This window comes from Bufo gargarizans, chromosome 3, assembly GCF_014858855.1.
Source record: "Bufo gargarizans isolate SCDJY-AF-19 chromosome 3, ASM1485885v1, whole genome shotgun sequence".
Classification (NCBI taxonomy): domain Eukaryota; kingdom Metazoa; phylum Chordata; class Amphibia; order Anura; family Bufonidae; genus Bufo; species Bufo gargarizans.
Genome location: NC_058082.1, coordinates 551,821,359 through 551,840,059, shown reverse-complemented (window position 1 = coordinate 551,840,059; position 18,701 = coordinate 551,821,359). Strand labels below are relative to the sequence as shown.

Genomic DNA, 18,701 nt, shown 5'->3' with positions numbered 1-18,701 from the left:
TAACGCAGCAAAGTGCGTTTCACGGAGACTCACCTGAAGATGGCCTAATGCGGCAGACGCTACTGGCCTGCAGAAGGAGGGGGGGGGGGGGTGATTGTAAAGATCAGCCGCCTGGGTCATCGCTTCCTCTGTGTCCGATGATTGGCTGCATGTGATGACAACAGTTCCCCGACCAAATGGAGATGCGACATCCTGCAGGACGGCCAGTGAGCGACAGAGGCGCAGTGACCGACGCCACAGCGACAGAAGAGCCTCCTCGGACGTGCAGATGTTACTAGCAGCCATATTTGCTTTATCTCACTCAGTGTCAGCTCCCAGGCTGCACTTCTACTCCTGCTCAACTGTGAATGCAGCTCTGGCTGTAACTCCAGCAGAAGACCCACACAGATGTGGACTGGGGCTACAGAGCGACTTGTGGTCACGCGACACAAGATTGCACAACAGGACACCGCAGAAACCAAACCTGCTGTCCTCCTGCGACCCGCAATCAGAACTGACATTTGCAATCTTCGTGTCGCACGCCCACGAGTCAAGCCCAAGTCTAGGTTCAGCGATCATGCAGCAATCGGCGTGTATGCGTGCGCGCGCTCCGCGCTTCCTGGCCTCGCTCTACACAGATACGAATCACCGTCTGGAGAGAAATGAGCATGGTTTAATCATTGTGGCAATTCCAGAAAATGCACCAGACCCGTGAGGACGTGCGGAGCGTCCGGTCAGGGAAATGCTCTATATAGGTCTCTATAGTGTCACCGCCCTGTGACCTGTAAAATGGCCTCGGGAACAATAAACAATGTTTACATTAAAATAATGCAATAATTTACACAGCAAAGAAAAATTTGCTGCATCAACGTAAAATAAAAATATATATATACTCTAACCTACAGCGGCTTCTCTTGTAAACCAGACAGATGAAGGGCAGGAGGCCGCTTGGCCCGTGAAGACCTCCCTCAGGAACAGCCTCCGTGGCGCGCGGCAAAAGATTCAGTCCCATCACATTTGTTTTGTGTGTGTTTTTGGAGGAGGTCCATTTAAAGGGGACGGGGAACTTTTTTTTTTTGTCCTTTTTTTTCATGTTTTTTAATTTAAAGAGTCACTAGAAAAGTCTCCACAAAAAGAATTTCAAAGTCCGTCGTGTCTCTGGGGAGGAAGTAAGGACAGCAGCCGTCCACAGTCTCATGGGGTCCGAGGGAAGAGACACAAAAATGTTTAAAGTAGCAAAATAATAAGTAAAATAAAATGAAGGCAGCCTGAAGATCATGGCGAGAGCTGAAGCACCCGCTCCAGGGAGAGAGATGCCGATCCCAGCTCTCGGTGCAGAAGTTACGCCTCATGTAGTAAGTCTCTAGCTCGTCCCTCTCTTACGTTCAGGGCCGGCAGCTCGTATCGGGAGGGCCCATGTCCCAGCACCGGTCTCCTGGGTCCAGGCCATTCTTTGTCCTGTCGGGTGTATGCGGTTGGTCGGGTCTTTTTGTCACTGTGTTCTTGCAGTTGAAGTCGGAGGTGAAATGGAGATATGTTAAAGCATTCGGATGGGCGACGCCATTCTGTGGTGGCGTAGGCAGAGGCTTGGGGTCCCGGCTCCGCTGACAGCGCCAAATGTCAAAGAGGAAACGAGAAGAGAGCGCACAGTGAGGAGGAGAAGTCAAGGGGGGAGAAGAGCAGAAACCAAAAAAGAAAATACTGATGGAAGAAAACAAAGAAAGGTTTAAGGAGCGGAAAGAGGGGGAAGAGAAGGCTGCGCACGCGCAGACAGATGGAGGAGGAGGAGGAGGATGGACATCTAGCTCTGTGGCATGCTGCGGGTCTGGTTACAGCTGGAATCTCTCCACTGGAGCTTCCCGCTGCTGGAAGATGTACTGCTGCTGGCTGAGATCTACTTGGGGGGCAATACTGCTGTCTTCATCCTCCGTGCCAAAGTAATGCTCAATCAGATCGAACGCCTTCTGGTAGATCTCCTGGTTCTCGTGGCTCTGCAGGAACTCAATCTTGTCTAGGCCTGGACAGGGAAGAAAGACACAGAGAGGTCAGAGCGATACCATGAAGTTCCATCTAGAAATATCCTCTGCTTCACCAATCAGTAATTACACCCAGAGCTGAACTCAAAATGCAGCTGCTGCTCTTCTCTGAGCCAAAGATCTCTCAGGCAGAAAAAAATCTTGCCCCATGCTAGCTGGGTGTATGCACACAGTAGGCGGCACTGTAGTGTTAACACAAGGTACTCTACAAATAACAAAAACCCACAGCGGGGGGCATGGTCAGCTATGAGAGAGCGAGGACGTGCTCTGTAGGAGCTCCGCTGCATCTCTGGCGATTTTCCCCTTACACTCACCACTCCTGATGGGCAAAACGATCAAAAAGGGTAGACCCGACCATCGGCTCCCCTGGCACCCTCCCAAGGAGATCTCCCTCACTTCTTCGCCCGGCAATCCACTCTCCCGGACCCGGCTTTGAATGACCACGCCATGCGCTTCAAGATGGCGCTGGCGCTCATACCCCGCGGCCTACTGAATCGCTGCCTGAGGCCTGGGAGTTGTAGTTTTGCAACAGCTGGAGGGACGCAGGTTGAGCATCCCAGACAGAGAAAACCGCAGTCGCCACAACAATATACGGATCAGAGGTCTCCCAGAGTCAGTAGCAATGGCCGATTTACTGCCCATGACTATGGAAATATTCAACATCTTGAACCGCCCGCCAGACACTCCCATAGAGATGGATAGGGCCCATCGTGCCCTTAGGCCTCCTAATCCAGACGACGCTAGACTTGGAGATGTCATATGCAGAATACATTTCTACGCACTCAACGAGCAAATCCTGAACAAAGCTCGACAACCATCTCCCCTGTCTCATGAAGGGACATCCATCAGAATGCTGCAAGACCTTTCCCGTCACAACGGTCTGCCTTACGTCCTCTACTGGACCTTCTCAGAGACCATGGAATCCCTTATCGCTGGGGCTAGCCTTTTGCCTCGTTTGCGGCCCCAAGGGACATGTTGCTGCTCTCCGTAACCCCATGGACCTTCCGCACTTCCTTCAACAGCTGGATCTGCCACTGGTCGATCTAGGTCCTTGGCCCTCCATTCACCCACCTGCTCCTGCACTGCTAGGACGTCCTCCTTCCTCACAGGCCGCCAGTACCGAGGCTTCTGGACCGACCACGCCTGCTGCCCGTGGACGACAACACCGACGATCTGCTGGTCCCTGACGAGAATCCCCACCTAGCTCCGTCACCAGAAGGACTGTCTGCTGTTCCTGACTGGGATGATTGATCTGTTGCCAGAACGGCTTATCTCCCCCTTTACTTTTTGCATTTCTCTGTTTCACCCCTCCTCAGTAGCAGGCGATACCTTTTTGACCGTTTACGTGGACAGGGAATGTGGCATGTCTGCTACTTTCCCCCCAATAGTTTGAGACACTCCCTCAGAGCGGTTTGGTTCCTGGTGATTATCTCATTAGACCTTTTGGTCACACTAGATAGTCATCTCCTTTTTCTTTTTCTCTTTTGTTGCTCTGCCTTCTTTTTTACTTCTCTACTTGGTAACCTCATTTGTTTCCCCCCCCCCCCCCCTCCTTTCTTTTTTACCCTCTTGCCCCTCCCCTCGCTCCTCTTGTTTTCCCTTCCCCGCAGTTATGACGTCGTTCAAGATGGCGTCCTTCAACGTGAAAAGGCCTTAACACTCCTGAAAAAAGGCCCAGGTATTTCACCATTTTCATCGCCAGAAGGTACACGTTTCAAAGAGGGTAGTGCCCCTGGCATTCGGCATCAACACTACACGACCTGGCACTTTTGCAAACAACCCAGTGAATAAGACAAAGGGGGGGTCGCCATAGCGATCCACAAATCTTTGCCTCATCAAGTGCTGGATATTTAATTCTCTCGCTATTGACTGGCGGCCGAGAATTCACCTTTCTTAATGTTTACGCCCCCAACCAAAACCAGGTCACCTTTCTCTTAGACCTTGTCGATATGGCCCTGCCCCTAGTCCGTGGTACGGTTGTCCTCTATGGTGACCTTAATCTCACCCTAGACCCCACACTTGACAACTCAACTGGGCGCGCTTCCCTTTCCTATTCGTTTGCTGGCAAGGGCTCTCGGGAAAATTGGCTGCCTCTCACATCCCCACCATCAAGAATCCTGGGGATCGTGTGGTCCATACCTCCGCATATATTGCCTCCTCCTTTCACTCGTTCTACTCTGAACTATACAACCTACCCCGCCCTGCTTCGGGGCAACTGGAACATGGACCTGAACCCCTCTCTCAGTCTTTTAGATTATCTGAACTGGAATCCGCTAGTTTAGAAACTCCATTCACGGAGGCTGAACTTCAAACGGCAAAAGCCCGAGTCCTGACTGGTTTACAGTCAGGTTCTATAAATCTTTCTCGACTTCTCTCCCCCTTCTTGCTCCAGGTCTTTAACGCGGTGTCTCAGTTGCTCCCCTTCCCGGTACAGGCCACAGAGGGCAATATTGCAGGTACTCCTAAACCTGGGTAAGGACCCGCACGCTATCGTCCTATTTCCCTCCTAAATGTAGATCTTAAAATATATGCAAAAATACTGGCTAACAGACTGAACGTCTTTCTACCCTCGATCATCCACCCTGACCAGGTGAGGTTTGTGCCGGGATGGGAGGCTCGTGACAACACCCTGAAGACACTAGATATTATCCACCACGCAAAAACAAACAAACAATACCCCTCTCAGGATTCTGTCCCTTGACCGCATCTCCTGGTATCTCCTCCACACAGTCCTCTCCCACATAGGCATAGGTTCGGGATTTCGATCAAAGATTCTTAGCACCCCCTCCCTATTCATAATAGTACGTGACAAGGCTGCCCATTGTCTCCTCTGCTTTATGTCTTGGTTATGGAACATCTCACGTCCTCCATCCGCAATAACCCGGACATCTCAGGAGTAAAAACTGGAGACCATGAATACAAGTGTGCGGCTTTCGCGTATGATTTCCCGCTCTATATGACTAATCCTCGCATTTCTCTACCATCTTTGCTCCATGAGATCTCTCGCTTTGGCGAATGGACCAATTTTAAGATCAACATGACCAAGTCTGAAGCCCTAAATGTTTCCTTACCTGGTGTTCCCTGGTCTCCTCTCTCAAAACCTCCTTTCTTTTTGCCTGGCCATCAAACGGGATAACATACTTCGGTATCAAAATTACCGCTGACCTGTCACAACTCTTTAGACTTAATTTCACCCCACACCTTCAACGATTCCAGAAAGACCTGGAGTGCTGGTGGAGGGGTTGGTCTTCCGGACTGCCGCCTATACTATCACTCTACCACCTATGCTCAGCTTTTAGACATGATACGTACTGATACCTCCAAATCCTGGGTACATACTGAGCGAGACTCGTCCTCTTATTCTCTGACAGTACTCCCCTGGTTGGTGGGCACTCCACACTCTACTGCTCCCACGCTGTCCTTTACGGCCCACCATACTTTTGCGATACTAGCGTCCATTAGCCGTCACACCTCTTTTATTGACCCTAAAGGCCCCCTTGTCCCGATTACCGATCATCCACGTTTCCCCCCAGGTCACTCCCCCCTCTTCTTTTCTCAAAGGCACGAAAAACTTGCCCACTTAGGTTCTGTCATGTCCTCTCGGGATCCTCCCTGAAACCTCTATCTCTACTGTTGGAGACTCCCAACCCATCAGCAAGAAACTCTTTTGAATACCTACAACTCCAGCACTTCTACCCTTCCACACACAAGACCCACACACTAACCCGAAACCTCACGGCATTCGAACAGTTATGCACGGCCCCATCAGCGATATTTAGAAATATATCAACTATATACAAGTTACTACTTCAATGCTCTTCACACCTCCCTTCCTTCTGCCAGGCCTGGGACCCTCTCTTAGTGGAACAGGCGCTTCCTTCTGTCTCACAAAGTGCTGATTTCCACTAAAGCTCAGCAAACAAGCAATAAGATTGCCTCCAGATGATACAGGGTGCCCGCGCTTCTCCACAAGTGGTTCCCCACAGTATCGGACCGCTGTTGGAGATGTCACGCGGAGGAAGGTACGACGATTCATATCTGGTGGCACTGTGCTGTCCTACGCCCCTTTTGGGACTCTGTACACAAGACGATCCGAGAGGTGATGGGCATCCCTGTACCAAATTCCCTTAACATCCCTTCACCTTAACATCCCTGCCTATAAGAACTCACCTCTTAAGGACACGATTCAAGCAGCAAAAGCAGTTCTTCCACGACACTGGAAATCCCCCTCCCACCCTCACTAGAGGAATGGTTCGAGGAGATCACTTTGTATCAGCGAATGGAAGACCTAATTATCCTGACCCCCTCAGACTCCTTGCGATTCCTGAAAACCTGGAGTTCGTGGGACACGTTCCGCTCCTCAGAAACATTTCGGAACCTACAGATGTGAGCCATACACATTAGCCTCCTACCTCTCTATCTCCTACCTTCTTTTTGTTTCGTTTCCTCCGCTTTATTCTTTCCCTTTAAGTCACTTAACCAGTTGCCATGTTTTACGTTTCATCGTTCGCCCTCATCGATGTTTGTTGCATGGTTTGATACTTTTAAATGCAGGAAGATATATATGTGTTCTCTCTTATTATAGGTCTTTTCCGAAATTGTATTATTTGTTGATGCAAAGAAAAAATTATAATTATACTAAAAACCCCAATAAAATACCTGAATAAAAAAAAAAAAAAACAGCTCCTGCAATTCAATTCACCCGTAGTAGGTGGAAATGTAAACCGGCCGAGAGGAATCACCTAACCATCTCACCAACTGCATTATAGGGATTTATGGGGGCAAACCTAATATAAAGAGGACGTTTTTATCACAGAAACTGTGCCTGCAGCTCTCGATGTGACTGGAGCATAAGACATGATGTGACTCAGTATCTGTACATGTTCAGTTGTTCTAAACGTTGCGGTCCCATAGTCTCCACATTCTTATCCTTACCATAGGCTTCCTCGATGAGAGCGCAGTACGGGTTTATGCCAGATCCGCTCCGCTTTGATTCCTGCTCGCCTAGTCTCAGGATATTTTCTAAGCCATTCAAGGCCACCTGCACGATCTTGGAGTCCATGACAGTTAGAAGGTCACAGAGCGGCTTGATGCAGCCCAGATCGACCAGGTATCTGGAACGCAGAAGAAAATATGGATGTAAAACCCAGAACAATGTATGAGGCTTCTTGGGATTGTACGTGATTGTATGAAGCTGCTGGGGATTGTACGTGACTTCTGGGGATTGTATGAGGCTGCTGGTGATTGTACGGGATTGTGTGGAGCTTCTGTGGATTGTATGAGACTTCTGGGGATTGTACAAGATTGTATGAAGCGGCTGTGGATTGTACGAGGCTGCTGGGGATTGTACAGGATTGTATGAAGCGGCTGTGGATTGTACGAGGCTGCTGGGGATTGTACAGGATTGTATGAAGCTGCTTGGGATTGTACAGGATTGTATGAAGCTGCTGGGGATTGTACAGGATTGTATGAAGCTGCTGGGGATTGTACAGGATTGTATGAAGCTGCTGGGGATTGTACAGGATTGTACGAAGCTGCTGGGGATTGTACAAGGCTGCTGGGGATTGTACGTGACTTCTGGGGATTGTACAGGATGGTATGAGGCTTCTGGGGTTGTGTGAGGCTTCTGAGGCTTGTTTGCCCATTGGTTCTTCATTCCACAATAGAACATGTTCAGGGCTTGACGTACAATGAGTGATGAAGAGAATCCCTTTATGGCCCCTTTCTTATTAAGGGGGTCTCAGCAAGTGTAGGATTATCCACTGCTTGTGTTTCTTAGGGCACCTATAGAACGTGCAGTTAAAGGGTCCCCCTCGATTACCCATGTCTGCCCTACAAGGATATCTGTAGAGTAGCTGTAGCAGCCGCGCAGAGTGAGTAGAGCCCTACTTTATCTGTTCTGCGGAGCCCCCAGACGTGGCGTTTGTTATTGCCCATGCGGCTTCCTTCCGGGTCCTGAACTCGGCCGTCTGCAGGATGTTAATAAGAGCCGGGAAGATATCGGCTTCTATCACCGTCTGTAGAGAGAGAAGACGTGGGGGGAGGGTTACACAATGGCTCCTAATAACAGAAATTAATTCCACTTGGTGTAACTGGATTTTCTCGCCGTCTCCGATGACACGCTGCGGATTTCTTGTCTGGATTTTGTGGGTCGAAAATCTGCAGTAGATGAAATATTAGCAAATGTCACCCACACAGAAACTGACCTGAGGTGCGGATTTTAAAGAGGTTCTCCAACCCCGGCCCTGAAAGTGTGTAAAAGAGGCACTCACCGAATCACCACAACGACTCCCGTCACTGGCGGACCGGATGTGTGACCTCCCCGTCTGTGCTTACATGTAGCCGCCACTCAATGGCCTCATCAGTAATGTCTCCCCAAATGTCACCTGACCACAGAGGCTCAGCGGTCACATTACGCTTGGGGACACCAATGTCTGCAGTAGGGTTGTCTCAATACCAAAATTTTTATTTGGTCTCGATACCATAAAAAAGTATTGCGATACTCGATACCACGCAAAAATAAAATAAAACACAAAAAAGCCTTTTGATTCACTATAATGGGGGCGGGTTGGCGGTCCAGCCCCAGTACGGCAAACGGGCAGCTGGACAAAAACCGCAGCGTGCTGTAATTATAGTAAATGGGTCTGGAGCGGACTTCCGGCGGCACGGTGGGCTAGCGTTAGCATGGATCCGGCAGGCTGTTCCCCTGCTGAAAAAGGCTACCGCAAGTGTGACAGTAGCCCAAGTGGCCTGCATTCTGTAACTCACATTAACCCCATGTCGCCCATTATGTGGGATGTACTTTGGGGGTTACTTACAATTAAGGTGAGGCACATGGGGACCAGTTCAAAAGCGTGTGCCCAGCCTGACATTAAAAATAAGTGACCCCCATGGTAGTGGCAAGAATGGGGTTAATGAGTCACATTAACCCTAAATCTTGCTGGCTGCCCGATACATGTTTTTTGCCTGCCTTTACTGTGGGCCGGGCACCTGCGCTGGCTGTTCAGTGCGCTAATGCACACTGACGCTGGGGAGAGCACAAGACTCAGGAGGAGGAGGCCGCCGTTCCCTGGGCTCACTAGCTCAGACGGCGCAGCGGTTTATTACCTCCCCCGTCCCTCCTCCTGCTTTAATTAGCCGCCCATTCATTGGTGGCAGTGGTGCGGGCAGCTTCAGAGCCCGCTCATTTAATTGGGCTCAGCGGTGGCAGCGTCATAGGAGGGAGGGACCCTCTACCTCAGTTTCTTCCTCCCTCCCCCACTGACTCTGGCCAAGAAATGAAGCGCCAGTGGATAGGTGTGTGTTTATTTTTTTTTTCATTTACACATTTCAGGACCATAACTAAAAACCCTTAGGATAACAGAGGTTATTTTGTTTTAATTTTTCTTCCCCATCTTCCTTGAGCCATAACTTTTATTTTTCCATTCACAGCCATTCGTGGGCTTATTTTTTTTTTCAAGTTCTACTTTCTAATGCCACTATTAATTATGGCAATTATGGCATACAATGTAGTGGGAAGCAGGGGAAAAAAAATTCAAATGGGGTGGAATTGGAAAGAAAATGCAATTCTGCCACCGTTTTACGGATTTTGTTCCCACAGCGTTTGGTTTGTGGCAAAACTGACCCATGGCCTTCATTACCTGGGTCAGTACGATTACAACGACACCCCAGATGTATATATTTTTTTTTTAAATGTCTAAATAGTGTAAAAATAAATGTAAACTTTGAAAAAAAAAAAAAATATCTTTTTACATCCCCATATTCTGACCCCCATAACTTTTTTTTTTTTTTATAGTTCTATATACTGAGCTGTGTCGGAGCTCATTTTGTGCGGGACAATCCGTAGATTTTATTGATACCATTTTGGAGTGCGTGTGACTTTTTGATCATATTTTATAACTTTTTGGGGGTTAAGAAAAGCGATGAAAACAATTGCAAATTGCCCATTTTGACCCTTTTTTCTGTTACGCCATTCAGCATATCGGAAAAATATTTTAGTATTTTATTAGTACGGGCGTATTCGGTCACAGTGATACCCATGATGTTTATATTTTTTGTTATTTATGTATTTATGTTTTTATTCTACAAAAAGGGGGGCGATTTAAACTTTTATATATTTAAAAAAAAATTATATGCAAGGTTATTTTTACTTTTTTGTTATGATTTTAACCCCCTCAGCCCCGCTAGGTGAAACCCCCTTCATGACCAGAGCACTTTTTACACTTCGGCACTACACTCCTTTCACCGTTTATCGCTCGGTCATGCAACTTACCACCCAAATGAATTTTACCTCCTTTTCTTCTCACTAATAAAGCTTTCATTTGCTGGTATTTTATTGCTGCTGACATTTTTACTTTTTTTGTTATTAATCAAAATGTAACGATTTTTTTGCAAAAAAATGACATTTTTCACTTTCAGTTGTAAAATTTTGCAAAAAAAAACGACATCCATATATAAATTTTTCGCCAAATTTATTGTTCTACATGTCTTTGATAAAAAAAAAAAATGTTTGGGCAAAAAAAAAAAATGGTTTGGGTAAAAGTTATAGCATTTACAAACTATGGTACAAAAATGTGAATTTCCGCTTTTTGAAGCCGCTCTGACTTTCTGAGCACCTGTCATGTTTCCTGAGGTTCTACAATGCCCAGACAGTAGAAACACCCCACAAATGACCCCATTTCGGAAAGAAGACACCCTAAGGTATTCGCTGATGGGCATAGTGAGTTCATAGAACTTTTTATTTTTTGTCACAAGTTAGGCTACTTTCACACTAGCGTTCGGGTTTCCGTTCGTGAGCTCCGTTTGAAGGAGCTCACGAGCGGACCCGAACGCAGCCGTCCAGCCCTGATGCAGTCTGAATGGAGGCGGATCCGCTCAGACTGCATCAGTCTGGCGGCGTTCAGCCTCCGCTCCGCTCGCCTCCGCACGGACAGGCGGACAGCTGAACGCTGCTTGCAGCGTTCGGGTGTCCGCCTGGCCGTTCGGAGGCGTGCGGATCCGTCCAGACTTTCAATGTAAGTCAATGGGGACGGATCCGTTTGAAGATGCCACAATGTGGCTCAATCTTCAAGCGGATCCGTCCCCCATTGACTTTACATTGAAAGTCTGAACGGATCCGCGCAGGCTACTTTCGCACTTGCGCACTTGCGAATTTTTTTAAAGTTATTAATGCAGACGGATCCGTACTGAACGGAGCCTCCGTCTGCATTAATATGAGCGGATCCGTTCAGAACGGATCCGCCCGAACGCTAGTGTGAAAGTAGCCTTAGCGGAAAATGATGATGATTTTATTTTTTATTTTTTTTCTTACAAAGTCTCATATTCCACTAACTTGCGACAAAAAATAAAAAATTCTAGGAACTCGCCATGCCCCTCACGGAATACCTTGGGGTGTCTTCTTTCCAAAATGGGGTCACTTGTGGCGTAGTTATACTGCCCTGGCAATTTAGGGGCCCAAATGTGTGAGAAGAACTTTGCAATCAAAATGTGTAAAAAATGACCGGTGAAATCTGAAAGGTGCACTTTGGAATATGTGCCCCTTTGCCCACCTTGGCAGCAAAAAAGTGTCACACATGTGGTATCGCCGTACTCAGGAGAAGTTGGGGAATGTGTTTTGGGGTGTCATTTTACATATACCCATGCTGGGTGAGAAAAATATCTTGGTCAAATGCCAACTTTGTATAACAAAATGGGAAAGTTGTCTTTTGCCAAGATATTTCTCTCATCCAGCATGGGTATATGTAAAATGACACCCCAAAACACATTCCCCAACTTCTCCTGAGTACGGCAATACCAGATGTGTGACACTTTTTTGCTGCCAAGGTGGGCAAAGGGGCACATATTCCAAAGTGCACCTTTCAGATTTCACCGGTCATTTTTTACACATTTTGATTGCAAAGTTCTTCTCACACATTTGGGCCCCTAAATTGCCAGGGCAGTATAACTACGCCACAAGTGACCCCATTTTAGAAAGAAGACACCCCAAGGTATTCCGTGAGGGGCACGGCGAGTTCCTAGAATTTTTTATTTTTTGTCGCAAGTTAATGGAATATGAGACTTTGTAAGGAAAAAAGAAAAAAAAAGAAAAATCATCATTTTCCGCTAACTTGTGACAAAAAATAAAAAATTCTAGGAACTCGCCATGCCCCTCACGGAATACCTTGGGGTGTCTTCTTTCCAAAATGGGGTCACTTGTGGCGTAGTTATACTGCCCTGGCAATTTAGGGGCCCAAATGTGTAAGAAGTACCTTGCAATCAAAATCTGTAAAAAAATGGCCTGCAAAATCTGAAAGGTGCACTTTGGAATATGTGCCCCTTTGCCCACCTTGGCAGCAAAAAAGTGTCACACATCTGGTATCGCCGTACTCAGGAGAAGTTGGGGAATGTGTTTTGGGGTGTCATTTTACATATACCTATGCTGGGTGAGAAAAATATCTTGGCAAAAGACAACTTTTCCTATTTTTTTATACAAAGTTGGCATTTGACCAAGATATTTATCTCACCCAGCATGGGTATATGTAAAATGACACCCCAAAACACATTCCCCAACTTCTCCTGAGTACGGCGATACCACATGTGTGACACTTTTTTGCAGCCTAGATGCGCAAAGGGGCCCAAATTCCTTTTAGGAGGGCATTTTTAGACATTTGGATCCCAGACTTCTTCTCACACTTTCGGGCCCCTAAAAAGCCAGGGCAGTATAAATACCCCACATGTGACCCCACTTTGGAAAGAAGACACCCCAAGGTATTCAATGAGGGGCCTGGCGAGTTCCTAGAAATTTTTTATTTTTTGCATAAGTTAGCGGAAATTGATTTTTTTGGTTTTTTTCTCACAAAGTCTCACTTTCCGCTAACTTAGGACAAAAATTTCAATCTTTCATGGACTCAATATGCCCCTCAGCAAATACCTTGGGGTGTCTTCTTTCCGAAATGGGGTCACATGTGGGGTATTTATACTGCCCTGGCTTTTTAGGGGCCCTAAAGCGTGAGAAGAAGTCTGGAATATAAATGTCTAAAAATGTTTACACATTTGGATTCCGTGAGGGGTATGGTGCGTCCATGTGAGATTTTATTTTTTGACACAAGTTAGTAGAATATGAGACTTTGTAAGAAAAAACAAAAACAAAAAAACAAAAAATTTCCGCTAACTTGTGCCCAAAAAAATGTCTGAATGGAGCCTTACAGGGGGGGTGATCAATGACAGGGGGGGGGTGATCAATGACAGGGGGGGGTGATCACCCATATAGACTCCCGGATCACCCCCCTGTCATTGATCACCCCCCTGGTAAGGCTCCATTCAGACGTCCGTATAATTTTTACGGATCCATGGATCGGATCCGCAAAACACATGCGGACGTCTGAATGGAGCCTTACAGGGGGGTTATCAATGACAGGGGGTGATCAGGGTGATCACCCCCCTGTCACTGATCACCCCCCCTGTAAGGCTCCATTCAGACATCCGCATGATTTTTTACGGATCCATGGATACATGGATCGGATCCACAAAACACATGCGGACGTCTGAATGGAGCCTTACAGGGGGGTGATCAATGACAGGGGGGTGATCAGGGAGTGTATATGGGTGATCACCCGCCTGTCATTGATCACACCCCTGTAAGGCTCCATTCAGACATTCGCATGTGTTTTGCGGATCCGATCCATGTATCCATGGATCCGTAAAAATCATGCGGACGTCTGAATGGAGCCTTACAGGGGGGTGATCAATGACAGGGGGTGATCAGGGAGTGTATATGGGTGATCACCCGCCTGTCATTGATCACCCCCCTGTAACGCTCCTTTCAGACGTCCGCATGATTTTTACGGATACATGGATACATGGATCGGATCCACAAAACACATGCGGACGTCTGAACGGAGCCTGACAGGGGGGTGATCAATGACAGGGCGGTGATCAATGACAGGGGGGTGATCAGGGAGTTTATATGGGGTGATCATGGGTGATCAGGGGTTAATAAGTGACGGGGGGGGGGGTGTAGTGTAGTGTGGTGTTTGGTGCGACTGTACTGAGCTACCTGAGTCCTCTGGTGGTCGATCCTAACAAAAGGGACCACCAGAGGACCAGGTAGGAGGTATATTAGACGCTGTTATGAAAACAGCGTCTAATATACCTGTTAGGGGTTAAAAAATTCGGATCTCCAGCCTGCCAGCGAGCGATCGCCGCTGGCAGGCTGGAGATCCACTCGCTTACCTTCCATTCCTGTGAGCGCGCGCGCGCCTGTGTGCGCGCGTTCACAGGAAATCTCGCGTCTCGCGAGATGACGCATATATGCGTAACTGTGCGCAGGGCTGCCACCTCCGGACCGCACATCTGCGTTAGGCGGTCCGGAGGTGGTTAAAGCTCGCATTTGAGCCTACAAAATCTAATTTTTTTTGTTTTTAATTCTGAACATTCGTGGATATTTTACATCCATTTAAAAAGGTCAGAATTGCTCATTTCTTATGTTTCTTAAATGCCCTTGGTCTCTTCGGCGACACTCAGCGCATTTAAATTAATTACCGGCATCCTCATTGGCCGCAGAGGATGCCGGCAAGATTCCCAGAAGCGCAAGCTTTCGGCTTTTTCACCAGAAGTTCGCGCACTTGATCACGGCGTCTAAAGGCTTTAATTACCGCGATTGCCATTATTGGCGATCGCGGTAATTAGCCGCAGGTCTCTGCTGCTTTGAAACAGCAGAGACCTGCCGGACATGATGCCTGTTGCACGTGCGAGCGGGCGCCATGTTTGCCCATTGCTCCAGCGCCGTACATGTACCGAAGGGGTTAAATCCGCAGCATATCATTCCACCATTTGCACTGCACAGGGTGAAACCTGCAACAAATCCACATTTACAGTAATTTTGCATCTGTTTTTTTCCTCACACAATGTCCCGCATGGACGTACCCTTTAGTGACGCAATAATAATGTAAGGTAATAGTGAAAGACACGCGGATAATGACCTGGATCTGAGCTCTGTTCCCGGCTGTGATGTTGGATATCGTCCAGCACGCCTCCTTCTTAATGGACTCCTTGGGGCTGCTCAATAAATGGAGTAAACTCTGCAGCGCCGAACAGTTCAGGATGACCTGCGGATCAGGGAAAGGCCTCTTAATGGCTGCAGCACTACTACCAGAATGAAGGCAATTAAGGGGTTATCCCACAGAAAATGCCCACCGATCACTAGGGGGAGCAGCCAATGGCAGGCGGTGACTAGCCTCCCTAGCTTGGCATTTGACGCTAGGGAGGCTCGTCCCCACCAGCCAATGGCTGTTCGCCGCCGCCGCCCCCCTCCTCCTCCTCCAGACACCAAATGTTTTCATCCGCGCACAGGGAGAAGCAGCTGCGGCAGTGCTTTTTTAGCCACTAGAGGGCAGAACAGGCTTAATGCTGTGACATTCTCATCTAAGGCTCTGTGGTGTGCTCAGACAGGGTGCAGTCTCCTAGTCCTCACATCATCTTCATGTCCTGAGTGGGAAATCCTCTATTCTGGGCTGACTTTATTCTACAGGTACAGTCAGGGTTCTACTGCACCTAGAGCCCAAATCTCGTGTACATCCACTGACCACATATCGGGAGGTAACCCAACGCCCGGGGCATTCAGAGGCTGGCAGTACTTAACCTCTCTGACTGGAAGGCTACCTCCAGGGTTAGGTGCCTGGTATTGCATCTCACCCCCATTCACATGACTACCAGACACAGCCCATGGACGGGCGCGGTGCTGAAGCTGCACTTCCCCCTACAAGGGACACATATCTGAGGGCATCATTCCCAACAAACCTGTGTCTGGACATCATCTCCGGTGACAATATTCCCCACAGCTCTCAGGGCGGGTGACACCACTTTGTAGTCGCTGTGCCTGGAAGAAGAAGGTAGGTTAATTGTCAGCAGGCGCCACTTATCACCCCGATATATAGTCTGGACTCTGCGGGGCGATATTAGTCCGGTGTCTGCGGGTCAATATCCAAACACTGGGCACCAGTCGCACCCGTCACATCCACTACATCTTACAGTAAGAGCTCCACCAATCGTCTGCACACTCCAGCATCGATGACAGCCTGGATCTTATCGTTTGGCCCATCGGACAGGTAAGAGAGCGCCCAGCAGGCATCAGCGAGGACGTCGATGTCACTAACAAAGAGCAGCCAGGACAGCACGTTCAGACATGGAGAGACCTGGCGGAGAGAGCACAGCGGTCACAAGTCACGACCAATAATTGCATTAGGGGACCCCCCCCTCTATCATAGCCCCGACCCTGAAGAACTGTTAGTGAGACAACCCCTTTAGCTTTGCACAAAGGATCCTCCGATACCGATGATGTCCCTCACCTTGGCAAAGTCCGGAGGCGGGTTCTTCCCTCGGCACAGGTTAGACAACGCCCAAACTGCGTTCCGGGTCATCGTGAGGCGGTTCTGCTTAGAGAGCAACCTAAAATATATACAATCAGCGCAGGTGACATATTGTTTGTATAGAAGTCATGCAGCTCATCAGGTGCCGGCAGCTCCGGGCCAGTAGAGCCGGATACTTCTCTACATAACATGGAAGACAATCAGCAAAGAGACTGAAAGATCCTCCACCTAAATGTGTTACTGCAAAATACTGATCAATACTGCAAATGTAATACTAGAAAACTGTGATCAATACTGCAAATGTAATACTAGAAAACTGTGATCAATACTGCAAATGTAATACTAGAAAACTGATTAATACTGCAAATGAAAAACTAGAAGAATCTGGTTAATATTACAAATAAAAATTTAAGGCGGTCATTTATTATCAGTTTTACCCCAGTTTTTGGCATTAAGTTGCAGATTTTGTCGCTAAGGTGTTTTGCGACAGGGTCTGTGGTTTTCCTCGCTCACGCCACTTTGCGAAGTGGTGACAAATGGGGCGTGCCAGCCGGCCCTTCTCATTCATCATTTTCCACGCCACTTTATGCGTGGAACATGGCCTTACAGTACACCAGCAAGGGAGCTAGCGTAGTTTAAAGCATGTGGACGCAAAAGCCAAAAGTTATGTAGAGACCGGCAGAGCAGAGGGAGTTAGACCGGCATATAAATGTCCTCTTAAGTATCCGATTTAGGCTAGATGCACACGAACGCTGTTTGTTACCATGTCCGTTCTGGACCCATTCATTTCAATGGGTCCGCAAAAAATGCGGACAGCACACCATGTGCTGTCCGCATCAATATGTCCGTTCCGTAGCCCTGCAAAAAAATAAAATAGAACATGTCCTATTCTTGTCAGTTTTAGGCATGGTTACAATGGATCCGGAAAAAAATAAAAACATGATGGCATACGTTGTTTTTTTTTTGCGGATCCGCAATTTGCGGATCTCAAAACACATACGGTCGTGTGCATGTAGCCTAATTCTGCAAATAAAAAATTGAAAAATCCAATTAATACTGCAACATCTGATTAATACTGCAATTAATATTAAAATGAAAAAGTAGAAAAATCTCCCTAATACTGCAAAATTAACACTCGAAAACACTGATTAGATGAGTATTCCTTCACCCTTGTGCAGAAAATGGTATTAAAAATAAATAAATCAGAAGAGCCCATACTCACCGTTCCGCTGCCTCCCTGATTTGCTCCACTTCCTGTTCCTGTCTCGACAGCAAGAAATGGTGATGGCCTGCCTGCCTTAGGGCTCATGAACACAACCATATTTTATTTCCGTTTTTTTTACAGGTCTGTATGAGGAACCATTCACTTCAATGGGTCCACAAAAAAAACGTAAATGACTTTGTATGCATTCCGTATGTCCATGTCCTATTCTTGTCCGTTTTGGGGACAAGGATAAGCATTGTTACAATGGATCCACCCAAAAAATGTATGCAACACAGATGTCATCCGTTTTTGTTTTTTTTGCGGATCCGTGTTTCGCGGACTGCAAAATACATACAGTCATGTGCATGACGCTTAGAGAGTGATTGGCTGAGCAGCAATCCCAGGCTTTTCCTGCTGTGCAGGAGCAGGACGTGGAGCGCAGCGCTGGAACCGCAGGGGCAGGTAGGTGGTTTAGGTGAGTTTAAGTTGAATTACTAGAAAATCTGATTAATACTAGAGGTCGAGATAACATTCCTGTCCCTAGCAATCAGTCTGCATTTGATTATTCAGGTCTTTAGCCCCATGCAAACCGGCAGAGACGAGGCAGGGCACGGATCAGAACATATTTTTGTGAAAATAACGTTAGGTGGAGAATTTTTGCAGGAGGGTAACACAGCTCACTAGAAAGAGGAATTACAAAAAGGACAGCTCATGTAGAGGGGTATAACACCAAGCGCCAGGTGTCAACCTCCCTGGAGAGGAGCAGATCCTGCCTATAGAAATACTCACTGTAAGAGGGGGGGCAGGATGTTGCAGTCCAGCACGTAGTCCCTGCACACGGTGCTGTCTCCAGCGATGTTCCCCAGAGCCCACACCGCCTGGTGGAGAAGAATATATGTAATGACAACGCCCGATACATGAGAAGGGGGTAGGAATCACTGGGCGCTGTAGTACCTGCTCCTGCACATCTTCAAACTCGGAGCTGAGCAGTTCTATGAAGATGGGCACGGCCCCCGCCTGGATGACGATCCGGGTCTGCAGGGAGTTCCCCGAGGCGATGTTTGTTAACACCCAGGCTGCTTCAAACTGCAGGAGACAATGAGATCCCGCGATGAGTGTGAACAGCCCCGACCGTCG

At 47.7% G+C, this 18,701-nt stretch overlaps 1 protein-coding gene across 2 annotated transcripts in view; it reads right to left on the bottom strand.

Annotated features, from left to right (window-relative positions):
• Window positions 1-632: 632 nt before the first annotated feature.
• KPNA1 (karyopherin subunit alpha 1) overlaps window positions 633-18,701 on the bottom strand; it is a 34,253-nt gene continuing 16,184 nt past the window's right edge. For both annotated transcript variants that reach the window (XM_044284126.1, XM_044284127.1), the window contains exons 6-14: window positions 18,519-18,650; window positions 18,354-18,442; window positions 16,340-16,439; window positions 16,023-16,186; window positions 15,792-15,870; window positions 14,975-15,100; window positions 7,905-8,032; window positions 6,951-7,129; window positions 633-1,996 (exon numbers count right to left, since the gene is read on the bottom strand). In XM_044284126.1, the coding sequence (XP_044140061.1) occupies window positions 1,809-1,996; window positions 6,951-7,129; window positions 7,905-8,032; window positions 14,975-15,100; window positions 15,792-15,870; window positions 16,023-16,186; window positions 16,340-16,439; window positions 18,354-18,442; window positions 18,519-18,650 (1,185 nt within the window). In that variant the 3' untranslated portion in view covers window positions 633-1,808. The remainder of the gene's footprint in view (window positions 1,997-6,950; window positions 7,130-7,904; window positions 8,033-14,974; window positions 15,101-15,791; window positions 15,871-16,022; window positions 16,187-16,339; window positions 16,440-18,353; window positions 18,443-18,518; window positions 18,651-18,701) is intronic.